General features: G+C 58.0%; 12 protein-coding genes across 12 annotated transcripts; 6 read left to right on the forward strand and 6 right to left on the reverse strand.

The window, feature by feature from the left end:
• The first annotated feature begins 407 nt into the window (after positions 1–407).
• Positions 408–2,609, forward strand: B0H64DRAFT_113251 (pyridoxal phosphate-dependent transferase). Its single transcript, XM_062797824.1, has 3 exons — positions 408–669; positions 744–1,341; positions 1,395–2,609. The coding sequence occupies exons 1-3, from the start codon at positions 501–503 to the stop codon at positions 2,542–2,544; spliced, it is 1,917 nt and encodes a 638-aa protein (XP_062660418.1). The 5' UTR covers positions 408–500; the 3' UTR covers positions 2,545–2,609.
• B0H64DRAFT_113252 (Low temperature viability protein) lies at positions 2,610–4,173 on the reverse strand. The gene has a single exon (XM_062797825.1). The coding sequence runs from the start codon at positions 3,829–3,831 to the stop codon at positions 2,674–2,676; it is 1,158 nt and encodes a 385-aa protein (XP_062660419.1). The 5' UTR covers positions 3,832–4,173; the 3' UTR covers positions 2,610–2,673.
• Positions 4,174–4,664: 491 nt separating this feature from the next.
• B0H64DRAFT_113268 (uncharacterized protein) lies at positions 4,665–6,706 on the forward strand. Its single transcript, XM_062797826.1, has 2 exons — positions 4,665–5,674; positions 5,724–6,706. Exons 1-2 carry the CDS (start codon positions 4,852–4,854, stop codon positions 6,665–6,667), a joined length of 1,767 nt encoding a protein of 588 aa, XP_062660420.1. The 5' UTR covers positions 4,665–4,851; the 3' UTR covers positions 6,668–6,706.
• Positions 6,707–6,912: 206 nt separating this feature from the next.
• On the forward strand, positions 6,913–8,248 carry B0H64DRAFT_390690 (ribosomal protein L5 domain-containing protein). Its single transcript, XM_062803418.1, has 4 exons — positions 6,913–7,192; positions 7,263–7,858; positions 7,921–8,009; positions 8,065–8,248. The coding sequence occupies exons 1-4, from the start codon at positions 6,966–6,968 to the stop codon at positions 8,182–8,184; spliced, it is 1,032 nt and encodes a 343-aa protein (XP_062660421.1). The 5' UTR covers positions 6,913–6,965; the 3' UTR covers positions 8,185–8,248.
• On the reverse strand, positions 8,249–9,424 carry B0H64DRAFT_390692 (Hsp70 nucleotide exchange factor FES1). The gene has a single exon (XM_062803419.1). The coding sequence runs from the start codon at positions 9,224–9,226 to the stop codon at positions 8,459–8,461; it is 768 nt and encodes a 255-aa protein (XP_062660422.1). The 5' UTR covers positions 9,227–9,424; the 3' UTR covers positions 8,249–8,458.
• A 2,186-nt stretch (positions 9,425–11,610) lies between these two features.
• Positions 11,611–12,845, forward strand: B0H64DRAFT_113315 (actin). The gene is made up of 3 exons (XM_062797827.1): positions 11,611–12,432; positions 12,488–12,719; positions 12,776–12,845. The coding sequence occupies exons 1-2, from the start codon at positions 11,665–11,667 to the stop codon at positions 12,716–12,718; spliced, it is 999 nt and encodes a 332-aa protein (XP_062660423.1). The 5' UTR covers positions 11,611–11,664; the 3' UTR covers position 12,719; positions 12,776–12,845.
• A 766-nt stretch (positions 12,846–13,611) lies between these two features.
• Positions 13,612–14,249, reverse strand: B0H64DRAFT_338460 (RF-1 domain-containing protein; the record flags this gene model as incomplete). Its single annotated transcript, XM_062801180.1, has 2 exons — positions 13,966–14,249; positions 13,612–13,867 (listed from the first exon to the last, which is right to left on the reverse strand). Coding segments are annotated over exons 1-2 (471 nt in total), but the record flags the coding sequence as incomplete, so codon positions are not given.
• A 115-nt stretch (positions 14,250–14,364) lies between these two features.
• On the forward strand, positions 14,365–15,274 carry B0H64DRAFT_430948 (uncharacterized protein). Its single transcript, XM_062805944.1, has 2 exons — positions 14,365–14,730; positions 14,972–15,274. The coding sequence occupies exons 1-2, from the start codon at positions 14,622–14,624 to the stop codon at positions 15,193–15,195; spliced, it is 333 nt and encodes a 110-aa protein (XP_062660425.1). The 5' UTR covers positions 14,365–14,621; the 3' UTR covers positions 15,196–15,274.
• Positions 15,275–15,514: 240 nt separating this feature from the next.
• Positions 15,515–18,256, reverse strand: B0H64DRAFT_338462 (WD40-repeat-containing domain protein). The gene is made up of 2 exons (XM_062801181.1): positions 18,010–18,256; positions 15,515–17,953 (listed from the first exon to the last, which is right to left on the reverse strand). The coding sequence occupies exons 1-2, from the start codon at positions 18,163–18,165 to the stop codon at positions 15,578–15,580; spliced, it is 2,532 nt and encodes an 843-aa protein (XP_062660426.1). The 5' UTR covers positions 18,166–18,256; the 3' UTR covers positions 15,515–15,577.
• Positions 18,257–18,431: 175 nt separating this feature from the next.
• Positions 18,432–19,102, forward strand: B0H64DRAFT_113352 (ubiquitin-related modifier 1). Its single transcript, XM_062797828.1, has 3 exons — positions 18,432–18,571; positions 18,699–18,863; positions 18,919–19,102. Exons 1-3 carry the CDS (start codon positions 18,522–18,524, stop codon positions 19,034–19,036), a joined length of 333 nt encoding a protein of 110 aa, XP_062660427.1. The 5' UTR covers positions 18,432–18,521; the 3' UTR covers positions 19,037–19,102.
• On the reverse strand, positions 19,103–19,791 carry B0H64DRAFT_113353 (uncharacterized protein). The gene has a single exon (XM_062797829.1). It carries the CDS (start codon positions 19,697–19,699, stop codon positions 19,169–19,171), a length of 531 nt encoding a protein of 176 aa, XP_062660428.1. The 5' UTR covers positions 19,700–19,791; the 3' UTR covers positions 19,103–19,168.
• Positions 19,792–21,520: 1,729 nt separating this feature from the next.
• B0H64DRAFT_113400 (C2H2 transcription factor) lies at positions 21,521–23,822 on the reverse strand. Its single transcript, XM_062797830.1, has 5 exons — positions 22,962–23,822; positions 22,776–22,904; positions 22,674–22,721; positions 22,434–22,616; positions 21,521–22,379 (listed from the first exon to the last, which is right to left on the reverse strand). Exons 1-5 carry the CDS (start codon positions 23,586–23,588, stop codon positions 21,789–21,791), a joined length of 1,578 nt encoding a protein of 525 aa, XP_062660429.1. The 5' UTR covers positions 23,589–23,822; the 3' UTR covers positions 21,521–21,788.
• Positions 23,823–24,396: the final 574 nt, after the last annotated feature.

Consider the following 24,396-nt stretch of genomic DNA (forward strand, 5'->3'; position numbering starts at 1 on the left):
ATACCTCGCACACAGTAACTACAAAGGTGGCCCTGTGGCACAATAAAACCTGGAACTTTGGCTCCTTCTCTGCCGAGGCACTGAATACGGGAGGTACCCCGGGCCTGGACTTCCAAGTGGGGTTAGTGGACACGCGGGTTCATCAATTCTGGAATCAGTCCATGGCATGGATCCTTCCTTCCCGCCCACCATGCTGGTAGCGATAACGGTTTCTTGGATGCCCCGGGCCCCGGCGATTTATAAGCATGTCTCCGTCTCGGACTCAGGGTTCCGTTCTGGCGGCAGTCGGGACGGGCGGACGGCCCCAATCTCATTCCATGTTTGTTTGGTGGAGGTTGTCCTTCCCGGCAATGGACCTCACACAGTACTCTAAGTAGTTTGTTTCTTGAAAATTGGCCTGTTTCATCAACCACATCACAACATAGCAAGACTCAATCGCAACATTTTTATCATTATTTACCTAGGTAGTTCACAGTATTGATACGGAGCTCACAATAACTATGGACACCTTCACCTCTCATCGCCGTGTCCGGCTCGGCCGCCGTGAGAAGCCGGCACCACTGGACCTTAGCCACCACTACTCCGCCGTCACCAAGCGGCGGATGCCCTCCAAGATCAAGGAGGCGTACAAGTTCTTTCAGATCCCGGGCATCTTAAACATGGCTGGCGGTTCGTGTTACATCCAACTTCAATGCTCAATTCGTCTCAATGGCTCCCAGAACTCACTCAATCCCACCTACTAGGCCTCCCCAATGCCGACTTCTTCCCCTTCGATACGTTAGAAGCACAAGCAGCAAAGCCAGAGAGGTGGACGCCGTCGCCAAACCACCCCGGTGAGACTGCTACGTCATCAACATCATCCTCGGATTCCGCGGCAGCCACCCACATCGTGGTGCCCAAGGCAGCGGACGAGAGTGACCCATCGAAGAAGATTGACGTTACCACGGTTTTACAGTACGGTCTCGCCGCGGGCTACCCACCACTGTTGTCATGGGTGCGCCAGTTCACCCGCGAAAATCTGCAACAAGACACTCCGTATAAGGGTGGGCCTGATGTGGTCTTGACCTGCGGCTCGACCGATGGCTTCTCCAAGACCCTGGACCTGCTCGTTGACCAGTGGACCGAGGGTGTTAATGATATTACCGATCGGCCGGGTCTTCTTTGCGAGCCGTTCGTGTACACCAACATCCTCAACCAGGCCCAGCCCCATGGCGTGCAAGTCGTCACTGTAAAATCGAATGCATCCGGCATGGCAGTGAAAGGACCAGGCGGGCTGGAGGATGTCCTGGCCAACTGGGATCCTTCCAAGGGAAAGCGGCCGCATCTCATGTACACTGTCACGTAAGCCCCAGCCAATCTTCGGTTCCCCCCCATTCCACGCTGACCCCTCCCAGCCTCGGCCACAACCCCACGGGTATCGTCCTGTCCGTCGAGCGCAAGAAGGAAATCTACGCCGTCTGCAGCAAGTACGACGTGATCATTGTCGAGGACGAGCCGTACTGGTACCTCCAATTCCCCTCCGCCGCCGTCGAAGAAGCCAAATCCCGCGGCCTCCCCCCGCCCACCGCCTCCACCACCCCTAAGTCCGCCCGCTCCTCCGGCTACCCCTTCCTCGACTCGCTCACGCCGTCTTTCCTATCCCTCGACACCGACGGCCGCGTGATACGCCTGGACACCTTCTCCAAGACAGTTGCGCCGGGCTGCCGCCTGGGCTGGATCACCGCACAGCCCGCGCTAGTCGAACGCTTCGAGCGCATCAACGAGTCAACAACGCAACAACCATCAGGCTTCGTGCAGGGTCTAATCTCCGAGCTAGTCCTCGGCAGCAACAGCAGCGGATCCAACACCCCCAACCAACGCGCCCGCTCGGCCTTCGCCCTCCTGCGCTCCCCGCGCGAGCGCGCCGCCTTCACCGGCTGGGACACTTCGGGCTGGGTACGCTGGCTGGAGGGCCTGCGCGGCACCTACGAGCGGCGCGTCGTGCGCATGTGCCGCACCCTCGACGCCGGCGCCACCCTGATCACCACCGCCCCCGCCCCCCTCTCGTCCCGGTCCGACCCAGACTCGGAGTGGGCGCCCCTCGCCGTGACCAAAACCCCGCTCTACACCTTCCGCTGGCCGCGCGGCGGCATGTTCGTGTGGCTGCGCCTGCACCTCGAGACGCACCCGCTGTGGCAGGCCGCGTGCCCGAGCAGCCCGCAGTCCCCGCCTCTTGTGCTGGACGGGCCCGCCCTGTCGGCCGCGCTGATGGTCTGGCTGACGACCAAGCCCTTCCTCGTGCTGGTCGCCACGGGCTCCATGTTCAGCGCCAACGATGAGGTGCGCCAAGAGGACGGCTGGCGGTACCAGCGGATCTGCTTTGCCGCCGAGGAGGAGGGGAATGTGGACCTGGCGGCGGAACGGTTTGTGGAGGGGGTGAGGCGGTTTTGGGAGGTGACGGATGTGGAGGTGGTGAGGAAGTTGTTGGGGGAGTTGGGTCCGAGTGGGGAGGTGGAGGCGCTGGAGGAGGGGGTGAGTAGTTTGGGATGGTACATGGGCTGTTGATTTGAGATATGTTTTTGGGTGTGACGTGGGAGGCGGCAGCGTTGCCTTATAGCACAAAGCATCTGTACGGATATATGGTGTCAATTTGTTTTGGAATTTCAATTTGGATTTGGCGTCCTAGATCAGACCCTATTTGTACTTTGCTGGGATGATGGGCGGCCCTAGCTCTCGCCTGATCTCGTCGAACTGCTCCAGCCCGTTCTTCCACTTGCCCTTCTTCACCCGCTTCTTGCCGAACATGGAGTAGTCGCCGAGGAACTCGTCCAGCATGCCATCGAAGTCTTGCCGTGTATTCCCCTGCACCGTCGACATGGTCGATACCGCTGACACGGAGGCTGTGTCTTCCATGTCGCCATTGTACTGCTCTTCGATCTTCTCGAACCGCGCATCGAGGATGCCCAGCTGCTCTGTCCTTACGAGAGAAGATGATGTCATCGAGTATGCGGACGGATTCGTCATGGCACCTTTCCTTGTCTTTTTCCGCCCACCGTTTGTTGTCGTCGTCCATATTGACGACTGCAGCTCGGACGGCGCAGCGGCCTCTCGGGGCTTCTTCTCCGCCTTTTGATCGGTCTTGAACTTGTTGAACTCCGCCATCCAGTCGTCCGACCCGCCCTCACCGGCTTGTGCCCCGCTTGTGTCGGTAAGCTGCGGCACGCCATCCTCCTTGGAATTCTCCCCGGCCGCCTTCACCGTGCGGTCTGACTCCCACCCCTCGTCGTCATCCTCGAAGTCATCGTACGCCTCCTCAAACTCGTACTTGCTCAGCTCCTGCCCATCCACAGCCAGCTCCTGGAAAACATCCTCCCCGGCATCCTCATCCACGTACGCCTCGTCCTCGAGCGCCTCCAGCACCTCTCGCAACCGCGGGTCCATGTCCGGCTGGAACCCCGCAATCGCATCGGGCACGTTCTGCTGCGCCTGGTACGTCAGCCGCTGCAGGTTCTTGCTCGGTAGCAGTTCGTCATCCAGCAAATCCTCGCTCTGGTTCTTCAGGTCCAGTTGCCGCAGGGCGTCGTCGAGCGACTGCTGCGGCTTGCCCTTGCCCTTGCCCTTGTTGCCGACGGGGTCGGCCTCGACGAAGACAGCGTCGCCGGTCCCCTGGCCTAGGTCGCGCAGGTGCTGCATGTAGTCGTACTCGGTGTCGTCGAAGTAGACGCCATAGTTAGCGGCCTCGCCCTCGTTGTCGCGTATGCTCATGGCGTCCGACCCGAGATCCGACGCCAGGTCGCTCAGCCCCTCGCCCCGCGACGATTTGTTGGCCCGCTGCGTCGGGTTGAGCACCATGGCTGGTGCCGACTCGTCGTGGATGAGAGGGTCATTTTGCGGGCGATGCACGAGCGTGAAGTGCGTCGCTGTCTTTTTGTCGCTGCGATTGAGAGAAAGGTCAGATGGATGCGATTTAATGGGAAAGGGATTGCGGGGAGTGCGTACATCCACTTTCCTTTCGCCATTTTGGTTACAGATTGATGAAAAGATGGTGTTGGGTATATGGGTAGATGAAAATGTTGAGGATAGCGTAAATTGTGCGGGTGTGTTTGAGTGTGTGCGTGCTGGATTTACCACTTAGTCCATCATGGACATCACAATGACCTCGTTACTGCCCGGGTCCTCGGTGAACGAGGTGCCCTGTGCTGTGTGCGCAAATCAGCACATGAAAACTTTGGTGGGGTAAAAAGTTCTTATCTTATCGATAGGGTCGCCACCAGCCGAAATACATGACGGTACGAAATAATTACACTTGGCTCACACGACATGATACAATTCGACAACGGCAGGAATACGGAAGCTTGCTGCTCATGAGTCTTGTAGATATCAACGAACTGGATCCATGGATAAACCTGCTTTTAAGCAACCTACAATTTTACGACATATTTTCTCATACTACAGAAAAGTAAATAGGAATTCCAGAGGCAACTTTTCCAAGCCGTGACTCCCTGCACCGCCCAGCCAAATACCAGCAAATTTGCCCCTCTACTCTGTATTTATCAGCAACCCCCAACATCAAACACCCCGCCCTTTGCGACGGTGGCTTTCGTTTTCAACTTTACAACTAAAAAGCACGGTAAATAGTGCTGTTTTACTGAACACCGACTGTAGCAAGACCATAGCCGAACGGCCCATTGCCCATCATGGTGCTCGCAAAGTCCAAGAAGTCGGTCGGCCTCGGCAATTCGCTGATGAAGGATCGGTTTGGCGGGGGGTAAAGGCGGCGACCGAAAACGAGTTGGCGCAGTCACACGTATCGACCATGCGACGGGTCAAGAATACATCACCAACGACAGGGAAGAGGCGGGTTGGGTCAAGATGCGCTCCGTCACCGAGCAGGGCGCCCTGGACGAGTTCTTGGCTACCGCCGAGCTTGCCGGGACCGATTTTACAGCCGAGAAGACGAACAATGTCAAGATCATCCACACCGACCAGCGCAACCCCTACCTCCTCTCTGCGGCTGAGGAAAGGGTGGTACTTGGGAAACAGAAGGAACACAAGTCCCGCCTTACCGTACCCAGGAGGCCGCAATGGGATGCGTCGACAACCCCCGAAGAACTCGGTCGGCTAGAGCGCGAGGGCTTTCTTCAGTGGCGGAAGGGCCTGGCGGAGCTCCAGGAGACGCAAGATCTCTTGATGACGCCGTTCGAGCGCAACCTCGAGGTCTGGAGGCAGCTGTGGAGAGTCATCGAGCGGTCCGATCTGGTCATTCAGATCGTCGATGCCAGGAACCCCCTCATGTTCCGGTCCGAAGATCTCGAGGCGTACGTCAAGGACGTTGATCCGAAGAAGGAGAATCTGTTGCTCATCAACAAGGCCGATATGATGACCTACACGCAAAGGAAAGCGTGGGCCAACTACCTGAAGGGCGCTGGGATTGCCTATCGGTTCTTTTCGGCTCAACTGGCTAAGGAGATGCTGGAAGCCCAAGGATCCGAGGGGGAGGAGGATGAGGAGGAAGAGGGGGCCGGCCCAAGCGGAAGTGGTGCGCCCCTGAAACAAGGCGAATCAAATGAAGACAACGAGAATGATCCCGATGAAGAGGGTGCCGAACAGGAGGAGGACGGTGAAGCGGACACGAGGATTTTGACAGTTGACGAGTTGGAGGGCATGCTCCTTAGCTACGCGCCCGAAGACGCAGGTGAGTAATTATCTGATATCAGAGTGCCTTCAACGCTAACTCGTACCAGGACCCGAACACAAATTCCAAGTTGGACTCGTCGGCTACCCCAACGTCGGAAAATCATCAACGATTAACGCGCTTCTCGGAGCCCACAAGGTTTCGGTCTCGGCGACTCCCGGAAAGACAAAGCACTTCCAGACTATCCACTACAGCGACAAAATCATTCTGTGCGATTGCCCTGGTCTTGTGTTCCCCAACTTTGCCAACACCAAGGCCGAACTGGTCGTCAATGGTGTCCTCCCCATCGACCAATTGCGGGAGTACAGTGGGCCCGGCACACTTGTCGCCACTAGAATCCCGCGTGCATTCATCGAGGCTATTTACGGTATCCAAATACGCACGCGGCCTTTGGAGGAAGGGGGCACCGGGATACCCACTGGCGACGAGTTGCTCAGCGCGTACGCTCGCCACAGGGGATTCATGACGCAAGGTCTAGGCCAACCCGACAGGTCGCGTGCCGCGAGGTATGTCCTCAAGGACTACGTCAGCGGCAAGCTGCTCTATGTCACCCCGCCCCCGGACATCGAGGATGCCCAGGAGTTCAACCGCGAGCTGTACGACGTCGCGCACCTCCCGGCCAAGCGGCAGGCGGCCGCGGCCGCGGCGTTGGAGGAGCTGTCCATCGACGCCGACGACACTGCGTCCACGTTGTCCGACATGCTCCCGCTTCCGCGCGGAGCCAAGTCGGAGAGGCTCGACAAGGCGTTCTTCAAGCCCGGCCAGGGCAGCGCCGGCCACCTCTCCAGACCGTTCAACTACAAGTACTCGCAGCAAGGCGTCGCCGAGATGGAGGGCAAGCAGCTGAGCGGCCGGAAATTGAAGACCATGGTTGCGTTGGAGAAGGGGATTGATCCTAAGGATGTGCAGCTCGCGTCGGGGAAGAAGCACTTTAAGGGGGGGAACAAGGGGAGGGGGAAGAATAGGGGGAATAAGGCGGATGATGAGGATTGATGGGAGGTATGTTGAGTTAGGGCTCAGTCGGTGATAGAGATGTTGTTTTGTTTTGTTATTTGTCTGGTCAGCGGCGTTCAAAAAGTAGAGGGATCAATTGATGTTTTACGACATTTCCGAGTTGATGTCAGTGTGGTGGTGGTGGTGGGAGGCGAGTTCAATGATAACCCTAACCCTTCCCTAAATTCAGTCCGTGCAGTTTTGACCCGGAAATTTTCCCGTTGAATCTCGAAACCGTCTTGGAGGTTTGGTTGAAGCTCCGCGTGTCGGCCACTCCAGTCCTACCGCGCATATCACAATGGCGAGCCTCCGTGGGTTATCGAGACCGGCTCGTAGCCTTCCCCTTTCCCAATTATCACGCCAGACTTACACGGCCGGGTCGATACGATGTGCCTCGTCGCAAGCCGACTTGAGCGACCTCGAAGACTCGACGCTCACAGCACCGCAATTAGGCCCGGACGAAAAGAAGGAGTTTAGGCCATGGAAGCGTGCCGCCGACAGGAAGGTTAGGCTGCCTAGCGGAAGGTAAGAAATGGCACTTCTCCCCCTCCCCACGGCCCTCTCAAACACCACTAAACCAAACACCACCTCTCAGATACCAGTTCCACCCCCCAAAGTACAACCGCGGCCCTCTCCACCCCGTCCAGTCGCCTCCCGCCTCCGACCCGATCGCGCGTGACTTCGTGCCGGGGCCCTTCAACATGCCGCGGCTCAAGCAGACCTACCAGTCGACGATCGCCTCGGACCTCATGACGCTCGCCTACACGCACGTGCCGCCGGGCACGCCGCAGAAGGAGAGCCCCGCGCGGCTGCGCGGGTGGGACGGCTCGTCGCCCTACCACAAGAACCGCGCGCTGCGCGGGCCCCGCGGGAGCGCCGTGCTGCCGCTGATCGAGCGCGACGTCACCTTCAACAACATCCCCGAGATCACCGAGGTCACCATCTCCACCTACGTGCCCGCCGCTATCAAGGACCCGGACCACCTGTTGGTTGCCCGCAGCGTCGTGCTGTCGCTGACGGGGACCACGCCCGATATTACGAAGACCAAGAGCAATGTTGCTCAGTGGGGGATTAAGATTGGCGACCGCGCCGGTGTTAAATCGACCGTTTACGGGAATGCCGCGTATGAGTTTCTGGATCGGTGTGTGCATTTGGTCTTCCCGAGGATCAAGGATTGGAGGGGGATTCGGGGTGAGTTTTGCTGCTGCGGGGGCTTGGAGATGGTGGTTTTTTGCTGACGGATGGGAAAATAGCGACGACGGGTGATAGGGCGGGCAACTTGGCGTTTGGTCTCTCGCCGGACGAGGTCAAGCTGTTTCCAGAGGTGGAGGCCAACTACTGGGTAAGTGAAGAACTGGTTCGCTGGTTAGGGATGGTATGAACTAACAGCGTGGTAGATGTATCCGGCCAAGATGTTGCCCGGCTGCAAGGTGTTCATCAAGACGTCGGCGACTTCGGATAGACAGGCACGGCTACTCCTACAGTCGTTCGGTGTGCCATTTTACGGGGACGTCTAGAACTAGAGGGGCGTAGGTTTGCCTGTACAATACCATTTGTGTATACTTGTAACATCACAGGGAGAACGCATCGTTCCAACGAATGTAGACGGCCGTTCCTTCTTTCGTATTGCTCTATATCCCTTTTCTAATCCGTCATGAGACCCGTCCAGATCATGTCTTCAATGCCAAAAGCTATCCCGAACGCCGACCATGCAGAAAAATGCCACCCACTCTACCCCCGCTCTTCGCGACGATGCTGATTGATCTCTGATCTCAATATCATGGAACGTTTTCACGCCGCTACCGCACCGTTCACCTTCCCCCTCAACCACTCAATCACCCCATCCACCGCGTCCATATCCCCGGCATCCACCTTATCCCCCTTCCCATGCGCGCTCAACTCCGCCGCGGCAGCATCCATCGCCGGCTGGCAATTCCGCACGGCCGAGCTCAGGGCAAAGATAGCCTTGCGGCGAACAGCCACATCCTCACCCTCACGGGTAGCCAGCGCCACCAGGATGGGCACGCCGCCCTCGGCGAGCAGGCGCTCCTGGGTGCGGGCGTTGTTCTGGACGGCGGTGCCGACGCACCAGGCGGCCATGCGGCGCATGTCGGCCTCGCCGTGCGCCAGCAGCCCCAGCAGCGGCGCCCACAGGCCCAGCGGCTCCAGGTTGTTGGCGTTGTCCAGCGACTCGATCAGCTGCTCCAAGTTGTCGAACGCGATCAGCCGGTTGTCCGGCGTCGCCGTCTCGTCCGTCAGCACCTCCATCGCCGCCCGCATCAGCTCCGCCTCGGACGGCCCGCCGAATAGTGCTGAGATGATCTCCGGGTTGAGCTTGCTGCTCGCGGCCGCTGCGCTAGTGGTTCCGTTGGTCTGGCTAGGGGTGGTGGCTGCGGTGGCGGCGGGGGTTGTCGGGGTGGTGGTGTCGCTTGAGTGGGTTGTTACGGCTGTTGTGCCGTTGGTACCGTTGGTGCCGTTGGCGCCGTTAGCGGCCGGGGCCTGAGACGGAACCGTGTTCTCGATGCTCCATTTGAGCAGGCTGTTGAGGTTTCTTTCCATTTTGGAGGGGTTGAGGTTTGGAGTTGGATCGGCGGTGGTTAACTTTCTTTGTCCAGTTTCGTGGATAATATTACTTTATCTTCCTCGACGAGTATGCGGAGGAATGGTACGGCTAATATTTCAATATTCGCGAGGGCTCTTTTGTTAGGAAGTTGAGAAAGTGTAGACTGAGATTTGCTTGCTTAGTCTTCCCATCGCGGCCAAGAGTTCGCGATTCTGCCCTTGCGCTCGCGAACCTTCAGGAAATTTCTATCCGAAACAGGCTAGTCCAAGTGTCACGTGACTCCCTTGGCATCTTTTCCCAGCCGCGTCTTGGGCTGGGGGAAGAGGGAAGATGAGGGGGGAGTAAGCAGATGCTATTTTTGTACTCCATATCTACGTTCGCAAAAAGAAACAGACCGAAAGATTTACGGTTTTTGCACAGGCTTGATGTTGGACCTCGGCGATCTTGACGCTTTCTTATGGTCTGTGCTTTACCCCTCCAAAGCCAAGGAGGAATAATTGCCCCACTTGCCCCTCCTCGCCGCTCTTGTCAAAATCTTTTTGGCCAGAGCTTCTGATAAATGGCAGGCCGTGGGGTAATTTGTCAGTTTTCAACATTGGGGACATGGAGGACTTGTGACGGCTAACTCCATGGGCTCAAAAGCCAAGGCGCGTGTCAATCACCACCGGGGCAATATCCGGCCTTTAATAGACCGGAAATGGCGAGATTTCGGATCGCCCGAACTGCTTTTGGAGGTGGAGCATGGCCCCTGATGCCACTGCCTAGACCGATACGTCAGCCCCTTTTTCTGCCGGCGTGGAGGAACTTCGGACGATATTTGCCCGCGCAGGAGCCGCATAGTCTCCGGTCGTGCTCTGCATGGCATCCGGCTTCAGGCTGGTATAAAATTCAAGGCTATCGTCTGAACTACTGTTTCGTGTTCAACACCTGCCCAGCAGCGTACGTACACTCGGCAGGCTACTGAGATAAACACCCGCATCAAAGATTCCACCCGAGAATAGCAAACGGTGCCTGCTTGGCAAAGAGTTGGTGATGCGTTCTCTTTGTCACAATATCAGCTGTTGTACCATCGTGATGGCCGTTGAAACCGTTGAAAGGCCGGGGCAACGTCAGCTCTCTCCCGCTTGACATTGAGAACGCGCACCGTGCCAGGACCTCGCAGTTCCCCCCTGCTATGTGGCGACGCCTTGCCAAGAGGTCTGATGTTCAGCGTTTCTGCACCGTAGCTGTCGTGCCACGTACTGTCTGGCGGTTGATGAACTGGGCAGAGATGCGATGCGGTGATGCCTTGGCGAATGATGTACACAGCAAGGGCTTGCCGTTTCCCGTTTCCCGCTGCCTGTCCCAGTGTTCCTTGCTCAGGCGGGAGGGCAGGTATGTTTTTTGACGTGGAATTTCTTTGTTAGATCCCAGCCACAGCGAGTTACGAAAGCTTGTGGCCAACCCGCAAGCCAACCAACCTCGCTTTCATCAGGCCGTCAGCGTAAAAGCGGCAGGTGAATCTCTAATCTCTGCCAATCAGGCAGCTCCGTCCGCCCCCTGACACACCCCACCAGCTCCCACACCGCCCACCACTGTTCTTGCTGCCCCACAAACTGTCCAGCTTTCCATCTGAGGGACATGGGGCGCAGGGACCCCAAGGCTTTCCTTCCTCCACCCGCACACATATCCCCCTCTCTCAACCCACGCCAACCCAAGCACTGACCTTAAATTCACCTCCCTTTTCCAACCTCGCGCCGCGACTCAAGCCATCTCTTCTTCTTACCTCTGCTGCGTGCTTCGCAACAGATACCATCACGACTTCCCCAGCCGATCCCGAGATCGCACGAGCTCAATAATTAATTCTTCCCCTTTACTTTTTACACCTTTCCAACCGCCAAAATGGAGGGTAAGTTTGACAGCTCCCGATCTCCGAAACCCGACCTCTTTTGGTCGGGCCCCATCGGGGGATCGCGCGCATTGCATCATGTTGAGAGTTACTGACCGGGATTTCGTGCTGTAGAAGAAGTTGCTGCCCTCGTCATCGACAATGGGTAAGCCCGCCCCTTCCCCCCCTCATCTCACCGACTCGGCGACCGCGGGCGGAACAGCGTCAGCGACGGCCCACTCGTCCCGCCCAGCGAGCCCATCGCCCGGTCGACGATAGCTTCACACAAGAGGTATTTGGATGGACGGAGCTGACATGCGAGTAGCTCCGGTATGTGCAAGGCCGGTTTCGCCGGTGATGATGCGCCCCGCGCTGTTTTCCGTAAGTCTCCCAGCCCCGGTTCCGGCCCCGATCGGCGATAAGCCGAGCTCCGGATGCTCGTTGGAATAAACAAACAAGCTAACAGCGCTGTTTAGCGTCTATTGTCGGTCGTCCCCGTCACCATGGGTAGGCTTAGTTCCGATATTTCTGCGATATTGGGTCGCCGACTAACACGCCGCTAGCATCATGATCGGTATGGGGCAGAAGGACTCGTACGTCGGTGATGAGGCGCAATCCAAGCGTGGTATCCTGACGCTGCGCTACCCCATCGAGCACGGTGTCGTCACCAACTGGGACGACATGGAGAAGATCTGGCATCACACCTTCTACAACGAGCTCCGTGTTGCCCCCGAGGAGCACCCCGTCCTCCTGACCGAGGCTCCCATCAACCCCAAGAGCAACCGCGAGAAGATGACGCAGATCGTCTTCGAGACCTTCAACGCCCCCGCCTTCTACGTCTCCATCCAGGCCGTCCTGTCGCTGTACGCCTCCGGTCGTACCACCGGTATCGTGCTCGACTCCGGTGACGGTGTCACCCACGTCGTGCCCATCTACGAGGGTTTCTCGCTGCCGCACGCCATTGCCCGTGTCGACATGGCCGGCCGTGACCTGACGGACTACCTGATGAAGATCTTGGCTGAGCGCGGCTACACCTTCTCCACCACGGCCGAGCGTGAAATCGTCCGTGACATCAAGGAGAAGCTCTGCTACGTCGCCCTCGACTTCGAGCAGGAGATCCAGACCGCGGCTCAGAGCTCCAGCCTGGAGAAGTCGTACGAGCTGCCCGACGGTCAGGTCATCACCATCGGCAACGAGCGCTTCCGTGCTCCCGAGGCCCTCTTCCAGCCCTCCGTCCTCGGCCTTGAGAGCGGCGGCATCCACGTCACCACTTTCAACTCCATCATGAAGTGCGACGTTGACGTCAGGAAGGACCTGTACGGCAACATCGTCATGGTGAGTCGAATGCTACAAAGTCCCCGACATGAAAACACAGCTGACAAGCGTTTAGTCTGGTGGTACCACCATGTACCCTGGTCTCTCGGACCGTATGCAGAAGGAGATCACTGCTCTTGCTCCCTCGTCCATGAAGGTCAAGATCATTGCTCCTCCCGAGCGCAAGTACTCCGTCTGGATCGGTGGTTCCATTCTCGCCTCCCTCTCCACCTTCCAGCAGATGTGGATCTCGAAGCAGGAGTACGACGAGAGCGGCCCCTCGATCGTGCACCGCAAGTGCTTCTAAGGTAAGAAATCATACTGCTATTTGTCGAGTGGGAGCATCGGCTTACCGTTCGTGCAGCGCAGAACTTGGGCAGCTTCCCGGATTGTCGCCAGGCAAGGCCGGCGGCGCTACGGAAGACCTCGGCGCCGAGCGCGTGTGTCCTGGGCGTGTCTCATATCTTACAAAAGTTTTGACCCTGGTCAGGGATTGGTGGGCATCTAGCATTCTCCGTTTGGCACATGTGGACGCACGAGGGCCTTTGTTTCCTGGGCGAGCTGGCGCGTGCATGGGGCGGCGCGGACAAGTAGGCCAAGCTTGATGATACATTCTGTTACCGCGCCTGTGGTGATTACGTCTCGTTCGTAGTTGGTCGTCTTAAGAATCTTGCGTTTATTCGTCATTGTAGTTGTTTTCGAGCTGGGATTATCTGCGGTTTGTTGGCCTACCAAAGCTTGCGCCGTTTATATAACCCGTCCGTTTCCTCAAGTGCATTTTCTGCCGTTGCTTCTACTTGCAGCTTGCGCTCCCTCTTTGCCGGTCCCTTGGGTATCATCACCTCCCACTACTCATATTGTCAGCCTCTATACCTTCGTCCCCTTCTACTTTTGTGTTCGGTTCCGTTTCCGCCTCTCCTGCCTTTTCCCCCTCTTCCTTTGCCCCTTCGCCATTCTCTCGTTGTTCTATCTCCTCCTCGGCCCCAGTAGAACTCTCAATTCGTTGTCCCTGACCCTCTCTCGCCTCGCCATCAACGTCGACCTCGACCTCAACCTCGCCCTCAAGCCCACCCTCACCTTCATTTTCACCCTCGCCCTCACCACTCTCAACCTCCCTCTCCCCCTCACCCTCACCCTCGCCACTCTCAACCTCCCTCTCCCCCTCACCCTCACCCTCGCCACTCTCAACCTCCCTCTCCCCCTCACCCTCACCCTCGGCACCCGCCAGCTTCCGGTACTTGCGCCGGCTCTTCTTGGCCTTGCTCGCCGCCCGCTTCTTCTTGGTGTCGCCGACGATCGCCGTCCGCGATTGTGCCCCGTTGGCCAGCTCGTCCAGCTTCAGCGCTAGCAGGTCGCGCGCGATCTTGCGGTTTTGTGTCCGTGACCGTGTCGCTTGCGACTTCACGACGAGTCCCGTGGGGAGGTGTTTGAGTTGGACGGCTGAGTTGGTTTTATTCTGTTTGTTTGGGAGAAGGCGGGGGGTTAGTGGGTTGGGTTGTTTGATGGGGTGGTTTGGTGGGTGGAGAGGGGGATGGGGGCTGGGGTGGTGCGTACGATTTTCTGACCGCCGGGTCCGCTCCCTTTGAGGTAGGACTCTTCAATGTCGGACTCGGGAGGGTGCTTGGGTCGCGGAGGGAGCTGCTTGAGGTTGGCGACGGATGAGGTCGAGAAGCTGCTTCTCAGCTCCAAGCTTGAAGCGACGCCATGACGACCGCAGAGAGTGCCTGCGGGGCGTAGCAGAGCGCTCAGGCTTAAAAGGGGCCGGAGCATAGCGTGGGCATCTCAAGTCATGTCGTCGAGGGAGCTGTGGTGTTGCCGTCAGTGCTCAGTGCTTGGATGCCGGATGTTGCCGCTTCCAGTCCGAGCGCTCCCAAACGGCTTGCATAATTGTGAGTGGGGCTAAAACTGCCCAATAAAAACGCCCCCGAGCTTTCCGCTCGGCAGGCAAGGCTCGTCTGATTTGCGCTCTCGCGGACCCTGGTTCGCTGGAATTTCGATGTCAACTTGACCCTGAACGCGACCGACGAAATTGATCCCGCGACTGTCTCAAGAACAAACCCTCTTAGCAACCAACTCAACCGTATACACGAGCGCATAACCAAGCCGACCTCGACGTACTTTACGAAAATCCCAAGCGACAAATAACCGCTCCCCTCGAACGGCATCATCGCATCGCGCCCCCTTTTCGCACAAACCCCCTTTAAACCACGATGGCTTCCCAACTCGAATCCTTCAGCAAGTGGCTGCAGCTCAAGATCTACCAGCTGGAGGTGACTTACAGCGTGTACATCTACACGCCGATCGAGAAATTCATCTTCTGTACGCCCTCCCCTCCTTCTCCGTCCCTCTCCTTCCTCTCCGTACCCTTACTCTCCAACCCCCCGAACCCTCGACTCTTTCCCCCCTTACCCTCCTCCCCCTCCCACCACGCAACCACACAACCACACCCCCTCTCTACCCCCCCAACCAACCCCTCCACCCAGCACCCCGAAACAACGAACCAAACCAAACCAAACCAAACCAACCAAACCACTAACCACCACCCGTCCCCCCTCAACAGACTCCGTCCTCTTCCTCCTCTTCTCCCTCACCTTCATCGCCACCGTGCTCTACCTCCCGCAGCACCTGCAGTTCATCATCAGCCGCGCCTGGTTCTACATGCACGGCGACGCGTTCGACCCCTCGGCGGCGGCGGCGACGGCCAAGGGCGCGGTGAGCCACGTGCTGAGCTCGGTCGTGGGCACGGCGGCGGCGGTGACGGCGGAGTCGGTGAAGGAGCTTTGATTTCTGGGTTTTTGGGTTTGGGTTTGGTGATCGGGGAGGGGGTGGATTGGGGGTTGTGGTGGGAGATGGAGGAAACGGGGAGGGGGGTGGGATGTCTTGTTATGTAATGCGTGGGTTACGGGATGGGACGAGGACGGTATATACGGGCCGGAGAGGTGATACGGCCGACTGGGACTGGCATGGGAGGAAGCGCGCTCAACAGCCGGGGATAATGGCATGACGGATGCGTATGAAAGGGCATGGCGTTGAGGAATAATTGGGATAGAGCCCGTTTTGGGCAGTAATAAACTAATACAAAGCATGGATTTGAATATGTATCTATCCCCCTGGGCCGTTTTATCATACCCAGACATGCATTTTATTCATTCATCATTGCCTCGTTTCACAGCGCAGGGAAGGCATATATCCTGACCGACCCGTCCTCGCCCGCGATCGCCAGCTCCCTCCCTTTGCGTCCCTCCCTCGTCGGCCGCCACGCAAGCTGCAACACCGCCTTGGGCAACGACAGTGCCGGGCCTACATTCAGCGTCGACACGACCTCGACCTCGCCATCCTTGACCTTGAGCGTCAGCACAGACACCTTACCACCCTCCGTGCCGACGGCAAGCAGCAGCAGCCCCTCCTCCGTCACCTCGGGCACAAAATCTAGCGCTGTAACAGGATGCTCCTCGGTAACCGCCTTGCCCAGCTCAAACTGCCCTCCCTCGCCTCCTTTCCCAACCCACACCTTGACCAGCTTATCCCTCCCCGCCGTGGCAAACACCCTCGTGCCGTCACCATCATCACCGACCGGCGCCCACGCCGCATCCAACAACATCCGCGTATGGCCCTTGGCATTCGCCTGTGCCAACTTATACCCCCCGTTCCCCTCACCCTCAGCCTCACCCGCCACCACCCGCTCCCAGACAGCCCACGCCCGGTCGCGCCCCACACTGAGGATGTACCGATCGTCCCGCGAGAAGCGCAGACGTGCGACAGTAAGGGTATGGGACTGTAGGGACGGGCGCAGCTCGGTCCAGCCACGGGTCTCGAATAGGCGGATGACGGCGTGGTTCAAGGAACTAGCGCGGCAGGCACTCGCGACTAGCGTGCCGTCGTGGCTGGCGGCCAGGCACGAGATCTCGTAGCCGTGCCCGTACAACTTCTCGATCTCAGGCCAGAGCGTGTGCCGGGAGAGGGACTCCTCAAGCGGAGGGTGGTCTAGAGCGGAAAGGGGAGAGGCTTGGGTGTGGGTGGCTGGGTCAGAGTCGGCGGAGGTGGGGTCTGTGGCTTGGTTCGAGGCGGCGGTTGCCGAGAGGTTTTCTTCAGGGGCGATTGCGGTGACGGCTTTGTTAGAGAGGCCGAGGGCTGGCATGTTGGCCGCGTCGGGGAGCGCCTCTTCGGTTTCAGGGGCGGGAGGGGCCGTGTTGGTGAGGCGGCTGAGCATGCGGGCGACGGCTTTAGGCTCGGTGAAGACGCGCATGAGCTTCTCGTCGGCACCCGAGACGAAGGAGGACGGTCCGAGGGCGGAGATACAGTTGAGGTCGTAGCCGTGTATTTGCGGGCGCGACATCTCGTGCCAGGAGTTGGATGCGTCGAGCGCCCATTCGGCGTGGAGACGGGTCGTCTGGTCGGAGCTGGTCGAGAGGAGGTAGAGGCCGTCGCGGGACCACGAGATGCCCGTCACGGCGCGGGTGTGACCGGATATGGCGAAGCTTTGCTTCCACATGTCTTCTGCTGCATCGTAGTCCCACTGCCGCCAGCTACCTGTGCGGCCGAGGGTGATGACGGTTGTGCCCGAGGGCGACCACAGGCCAGTCCAGAACCCGCCGATGCTGCCCGTCGCTGTTGTTGCTCCTTTTTCTCGGCTGATCTCCCCAAGGCGAGTGACGGTGACCCAAATGCCGGATTCGGTATCTGATTCCCAGATCGACAACGAGTTGTCGGCTGAGGCGGACAGCAGCTGCAGCCTGCCATCAGCAGCACGAGACCATCGGGCGCTGTATATCCAGTCCTCGTGGCCTAGAAGAAGGGCCTCAAAGACTATGCAATATTCGGCGGCCCCGGTAGTTATCCTGTGAGCTTTGTTCCCGGGTGTGAGGGCATCGGTTGAAAGCCCAAGTCCTGCTGCGTTCAGGGCCGACAGTGCTGTGCCTTGGTGAATGCGCCAGAGACGGATGTACTTGTCTTGGCTTGCCGACGCAAGCAGGATGTCGCTACCCTTCTCAGACTTCTCCCGGATAAAATCGAGTGAGCGAATCCAGTTCTCGTGGCCTGGAAGCGTAGCCTGTAGGGTGAACTCGACCCCTGAGTTGCCGTCTGTCGCAGGGGTTGTGAAGATCTGGACGGCGTTGGTAGTCCCGGCGGCGGCCAGGACGAGTCCACCCCCTTCTTCGAATGCACTCAACGCAAGGGTTAGAGGCATATACCTTTTAGTGGTCTTGATCGTCTGGAGGAGGGTAATTTGGCCAGCTTCGAGGGTCCAGATCTTGACTGTGGCATCTGCAGCCCCGGTGACGAATATTTGTCTCGCCGCATTCTCAGAAGCCGGGCCTTTAAGAGCAGCGATGCAGTTTATCGGTTCGGTATGTTCTTGGACGGTTTGAACGCACGAGGCGGCGCCCGTCTTGGAGTCTACCTCCCAGAGCCGGAGTTGCTTGTCGTCTCCGCCCGTCACCAAGTCCACGGTTTTGTCCCCTTCATTCCGACGAGGCAAGAAGGCGACGGCCCGCACATGGGCGGTGTGCCCGCTCAATATACGTGAAATCCCTCTTGGATTCTGGACATGTTATCAGAACTATTCGAGTCCAAGGAGAAAGGGGGGAACAAACTTACAGTTGGGTCCCAGAGACACACGTTGGAATCGGATCCAAATGCAACGATTCCATCTTCGGCCCAGTCGGCGGCAGCAGCATATCGGTTTGCTCCTGCCGATAAGTATCGACTCTCGATCATTTCATCAACCATCTTGTCGCTCTTGCCCTCACTCATCGCTCATTCACAAGGCAAGAGGCAGGGGGTTATCGTGTGTGATTGGTCCGTTGTTTTACAGAGGAAGAGTTTTGGTGTCACGGAGTAACTGTGCGACTGAAATACGAGAAATTACCGAATCGTTACACGGCCAGGTGGGCCCACTCTTATCCCCAGATCCCGCTTTTGGGCGCTGAGACAGCGGCAACAGCCCCCAACGCCGCACATGCAACGCTGCATTCTCACTTCTCCGTGCCCCTCCTCTTCACACTCAACGCTCACTTATAACATCCCACAACCAGCAACACACATCTCACCCGCCGCCAGCCCGCTTGACTCGCCTATCTGCCCGAAACTTTTCGGACACCTTTCTCAACATGTCAAACGCAACCGAGTCGGCGGCAATCCCCATTGTGGTCGACTTCTCGTCAGTCATTTTTTTCTGAGCCCTTTTCAAACAAACGAAACCCCGCTGCGACACACTTCCAGGGGTCTCCTATCACATCTCAAAATTCCAATTTTATTTTTACACACTGGCTGACATTCCTGCGCAGCGGCGGTCTTGAGATGCTCTTCGACGACCAACGCCGGCATTCTGTCTCGCTTCCCGCCGTCGACGCCGGCGGCAAGCCGGCCAATATTGCCTTCCTTATTCAATACCTCTGCAAGAACCTCATGAAGGATCCCCGGGTCGACCTGTTTGTCCTAGACGACCACCTGTATGTCTTGTCCCCCCATCCCCGTTTTCGTCCGCCTGCATGCTGACTTGCACAGCCGTCCTGGCATTCTGGTGCTCATCAATGACGCCGACTGGGAGCTCGAGGGGGAAGAAGCCTACAAAATTCAGCCGCACGACAACATCTTGTTTGTCTCGACCCTCCACGGCGGCTGACCAAGCACGCCATCCCGGGGACCCGGGGCTCCAAACGCGCCGTCCGCGAAATCATGGAACAAGCCGTTGCCTGATTTAAACGTCCCCAACCGGGACCCGTTCCTTCCGGGCAAGCTTCGCACTCCATCCCCGTTAGTTACCGTGTACGGCACCCGCCTTGGTTACCGTGCCGCCCACACGGTGTGCTCTGCGAGATGGCGCCTGTGATGCCGGCCCCGAGTCCAAAACCGGTCTCTCCCCGGCGACCTCGAAGGGGATCACCTGATCCCCCGGGGCTGCAAGCCGGAACGCTGTGCAACCGTCGGCGTCATGCCTCCCCTGAGAGCATGGTGTCTCAAAACAAAACAAACAAACCCGTCCGTGGTTCAACGGTAAACAGCTCGGCTGAGCGAGGCGAGTCAACGGTGCGGTGGAACGTGGTTGACACGCCCCTATATGGGACCCACTACACAGTATGATAGTTATGGGGAGGAGGAATGATCGCCACGGGGAGATGGATATCCTCGTGGTGAGGTTAGCTTCTGTAGCGGCCAGTTTCCGACTGGTCCTTGATACGAGCGGGAAGAACATACTCGATCGAGACAATGAACCCTTCTGCTGCAAGGAACCCGCCAACCTCGAGTCCCATTGCCCCCATGCCTGCCTACCCACCCCCAAGACCATCAAACAAACCAGTTCCTGTCAAACAAACGGGGATGGCCGACCCGAAACAGGCGGAGGGACCACCCGCCCACCCTCGAATGTAACGAAAATTGAGAAGTGGTGGCGAAGGGGTCAAACCGATGTCGCGAAATGGGTGATCCCGACGACGGGCGGGCGGCCAGGGAGGTGGAAACGAAAGGGTGTGCTAATTTACCGACCTGGCGGAAACTGGACACACACACACAATGATCCAGAAACAGTAACAGGGTGTGCGCGGAGTCGGGTCGACGGCGTGACACCCACCCACCCACACACACACACACACACACACACACACACGCACATACGGGAATAACTAGACTACACATCACTTTTTTGTCCAACAAGTCCACGCCCGGGTTCCCGTCCCGGAGCCGGGGTCCCGTCCAACTCACCCCCTCCATCGAACCCCAAGGACAAGACACGACCAACACAAGGATCGGAACCCACTCCCCCCTCTTCCCCGAGCGAGCGAGCCGCGCAGCCAGACCCCGGCGCCGGGCCCGGGGAAGTGGAACGCAACAAAAGCCCTCCTCCGCGCCTCCCCCGGAAAAGATCCCACCAAGCAGGAGCCAAAACGCATGGCTCTTTTCCAGCAAGGCTTGTCCATGTCATGTCATGTCCCAAAAAAGCCAACAAGCCACTCGGGGGCGGGGGGGCAAAAAACCGGCAAAACCACCAGCCAGTGAGCCAGTCCTGGCGCGCGGCGCTAGCACCGATGCGGGCATTTTCAATTCCACAGGCTGAGGCAAGGGTTGGGGCCAGCCTGCCAGGCGTGCCAGGGTCTGGCTGCCAAAAGGCGTCAAGGAAGGGGTCGTCAAGGTTCAGGTCAGGTCCCCAAAGTCTGTCAAGGGTTCGCTATGCATGTACATCGCCAAGTTTGGTCCCAGCTGGGGTCGTCAGGGTTGACAGGGTTAACAGGGGTGTGTGGAGGGTTTTTGGGCAGGGCCGCGCCAGGCGGGCGAGACAACGAGGATCGGCAGCTTACCCAGTGCGGAAATGACTACACGCGCTAACGGCAAAGGTGGTTTAACCCCTCTCAGCAGCAAGGCGAGCTCGACTCAGGCGAGAAGGGGGGGAGGGAGGGGCGAGGTCGAAAGTGAGGCTTCGCAGTGAGGGCGCCAGCCAGCCAACCACGACGCAGCTTCTGTTCTCCCCGCGGCATCTGGTTGGCTCGAGGCTGGTGACTGGGAGGGTGGCCGAGGGCGGGGTATGTCCCATGTGTGTACCCGGTCGGGGTGAGCTATTATGCGCGTCCAAGTGGGAGGGGGGCACGAGGGGAACCCAAAAAGAAAGAAGGGGGGGAGGATTCGATCGCCATGGTCAGTCGCGACCTGCCGGATCTTGCATCACTTGAAACGCAGAGATCTGTACATCAAAGGAGTTCAGATGGAGGGGGCAAGACTTGGCGTGGACTGTAAGAATACTCATGTCCATGTTCTCACAGCTAAACTACCCAAAGTGCTCAAGGTACAGACAACACCCCGTGTGCACCGCCCAAGTTTCCATACCAGTGTTTCCCCCGCCCAAACGTAGCCGCTCGATATGTACCGCCCAAAAAATCCTCCTCTTTAATGTGTAAACCAGTGCCCATTATAACCTTCATATGCGAATCCAATACAGCGCTGTCCCTCGGTAGATGCAGTTAATCAAAAAATCAAAGTCGCCACCGTCCCCCTTTTTTTTTTATCCTTGACCACCACCTTCGGTCAGGTTTGACGTCCTGTATCCCCGTCGTAGAGAAAAAAAAGACCAACAGAGCTTGCACACCCATATAACAACAGAGATAGTAAAAGTAAAGGAGGGGAAACAAGACAAAGGGGAAAAAATACAAACTCCCGCAACCGCCATGCCGTTTCGTGAAAATGAAAAACAACCTCTCCTTATCGCTCGCGAACAGATTCTGGCCTCCCCTTTTCGGTCCAAGATATATAATATGACGTGAAAAAGAAACAGAAGACAAGTTTCGAGGTTTTGTAATGAGGGAGAGAATGCAAACAGTAGGCGAAACAGAAAGTGTTCAAAACAGCCAGCCCCAAGACAAAAGAGAACAGGAACCGGAGATGGATTCTTAGTAAAGCCTTTCGCCAAAAGCCAGTTCCCGGCCATGCTCATCCTCGTAGGTGTGCATGACGGGGGTAGAGCCGTGGACGCTGCTGGCGTCGCTGAGCTGGTCCGAGTCCATGCCGTAGCCACCGTGCACGTACGGCTCCCGCGTGTTGATGCTTAGAGAGCCGAAGAGCATGTTGGGAGGTCTGCTCATGCTGTAGGCGGCCGGGTTGCTCACCCCGTAGTAAGGGAGCCCGTGGTTCATGGTCGGGTGTTGTTGTTGTTGTTGCTGTTGCTGCTGCTGCTGGGTCATGTGGAGATGCGAGAGAGCGTGGGGCAGGAGTGACATCGGATAGGGGCCTGTGTGGCCGTCGGCGCTGATGGGGCTCGTAGCGGGGGACGATTGTTGCTGCGGCGGGTGCAGCATCATGACCCGCTTGACCTTGCGGCCCTTGCCGCGGCCTTTGATGCCCTTGTTGGCAAGGTTGTGGACGTCGCCGAGGTACTTGGCCATCTCCTTGTCCTCCTCGGATATCATGTTCTTGTCCTTCATGGCGGCGAGTTTAGCATTGAAGGCCTCGATTTCCTCGACGTGGTACGTGTTCTGGTGGGCCTGTTTCCGAGGTTAGCTGCAATGAGCGGGGTGAGCGGACAAGAATGAATTTACCTTCAGGTTCCCTTTTGCGGTAAAGGCCTTGGGGCAGTTTGCGAACCTGCAGACCCAAACGGCTCTCAACTCTCTCCTTATGTGTGTCCTCATGTGCGCCTTGACATTCGAGAGCTGAGGGAAACACTTGTCACACTCGGGACATTCGTAGGGTCTTTCTCCGGTGTGGCGATTGATATGTGTCTGTCCTGTGTGTAAGTACTCATCAACTTCTTGGAGCTGCGTTGGACGATGCCATACCTTGAGGTTGACGCTTTGTGTGAAACGGCGTTGGCAGTATGGGCAAACCTGGATGCCGTTAGGATCCCGAACCTGATACTGAAGGAGGGAAGAGCTGCTCACATAAGGGCTTTCGCCAGTGTGGGATCGTCGGTGCGTGTCAAGGTTGTTCTTCTGGGCGAACATCTTGGAGCACCCGGGGATTTCGCAGCAGAAACGCTTCCGCTTCGCCTTCCCACGACCTCGCTGTGTCTTCGAAGGCGGTTAGAATCAGCTGTCATGGTTGGAGGATCCAATAGCTTAGCATACCTGGTTGTCCTTCGCCACCTCCTTCTTCTCTTCGTCCGTTTGCACGAGCTCTACCTCGTCCGACGGGCCGAGGATCTCACGCTTGGACTCGATTACTCGCATGACGTTGTCGATGGCCGTGTTGAACTGGTGAACGGGGGAGGATTGCGCCCGCGCGCTGGAGGCGACGGCCTTGGGAGATGGCGAGCTGGAAAGAGTCGAGTTGGCCTCGCTCTTGACCGACGGGCTACAGCTCCTCTTGATAAATGGCAAACTGTTGACACGCCCTTGAGTCCCTCCGTTTGCAACCGGTTCAGGCCCCATACAACGCGGCTGCAGGCGCTCCATAGACTCCTGGGGCTTGAAAGGTGCATCTAGCATGGCCGGTGCGCTGTAAGGGTTGTATCCGTCGTAGGAAACAGGTGCGTGGTAGTGGGGAGATGGTGGGGAGGGCATCGGAGCCGAGTTGAAGGTGCCTGGAACGAAATGCTGGGACAGTTCGGGGCGCGGGATATGGGCCGTGGTTGTCGTCCGGCAGTCATAGGAAATCATGCTGGTCGGCGTCATGCTGAAGTCGGCGCCGTCGTGTTGCGGGTAAGGCCAGCGGGCCCAACTCTCCGGGTTTGTAGGTAAACTCCCGATGGCCATTTTGATGATGGCCGTGTGGTAAGAGACGAGTGTTCGGAGAGAATATATGTAGGACGTAGCACACACAAACGGCGGGGAGGACAGCAATATAACGAGACAAGAATCCGGGATGAGGAAAGTGCAAAGACCAGAGGTCACTCGGAGGTATGTATTATCGACGGCGTGGTGATCTCTGCTGGGTCTGGATCAAAACCATGAGACCAAGAGGCGTTGGGTTGGGCGAGAGGGCCACTATATCAACTAACAGCGTCGCAGGGGGTAGAGATCTGGACGAGCCAAACAACTGGGACGCCACGGCCCTCCGAGATCTCATCGAACAGAGGGGCCCCAGCAGGTTCTGTGCGACGGTCCAGGTCCCTGGACTGAGCCCATGTTGTCCATCTTCACTCCTCCCCGGGCGCGGCTTGCTTCCACCCCGGGACCCCCACCAGACAAGCGGAGCCTGAAGCCACGGCAGAACGAGCCGGGGTCATCTTGGAGTGATGTACCTATGTACCACTTTGATGGCTGCCCAGGGGGGGGGGGTGTGGTTGGTGTGTTTAGGACACTTCCAGGACAGATGGATCGAGGGCGTGCGGCAGAGGAGAGGCGTCCATCGACGCCCTTGACTTGTCCATTTCGGGGTTGAGAAGTGAGACATTCGACGGGCAGGGAGGGGACTGGACGCAGAGGGCGAACCAGGGCCAGGGGGCGTGTTCAGTCCAGACCTCTTTTGCCGGCATCTCCCGCCCTTTCTTTTTACTGGAGGTCGCGACGGATGGTGTTGAGGAGGGTGGTGTGGAAGCCAGCGTGCCAGCCTGCAAGCTGC

Source organism: Chaetomium fimeti, assembly GCF_033439085.1.
Source record: "Chaetomium fimeti strain CBS 168.71 chromosome Unknown B0H64scaffold_3, whole genome shotgun sequence".
Taxonomy (NCBI): Eukaryota; Fungi; Ascomycota; class Sordariomycetes; order Sordariales; family Chaetomiaceae; genus Chaetomium; species Chaetomium fimeti.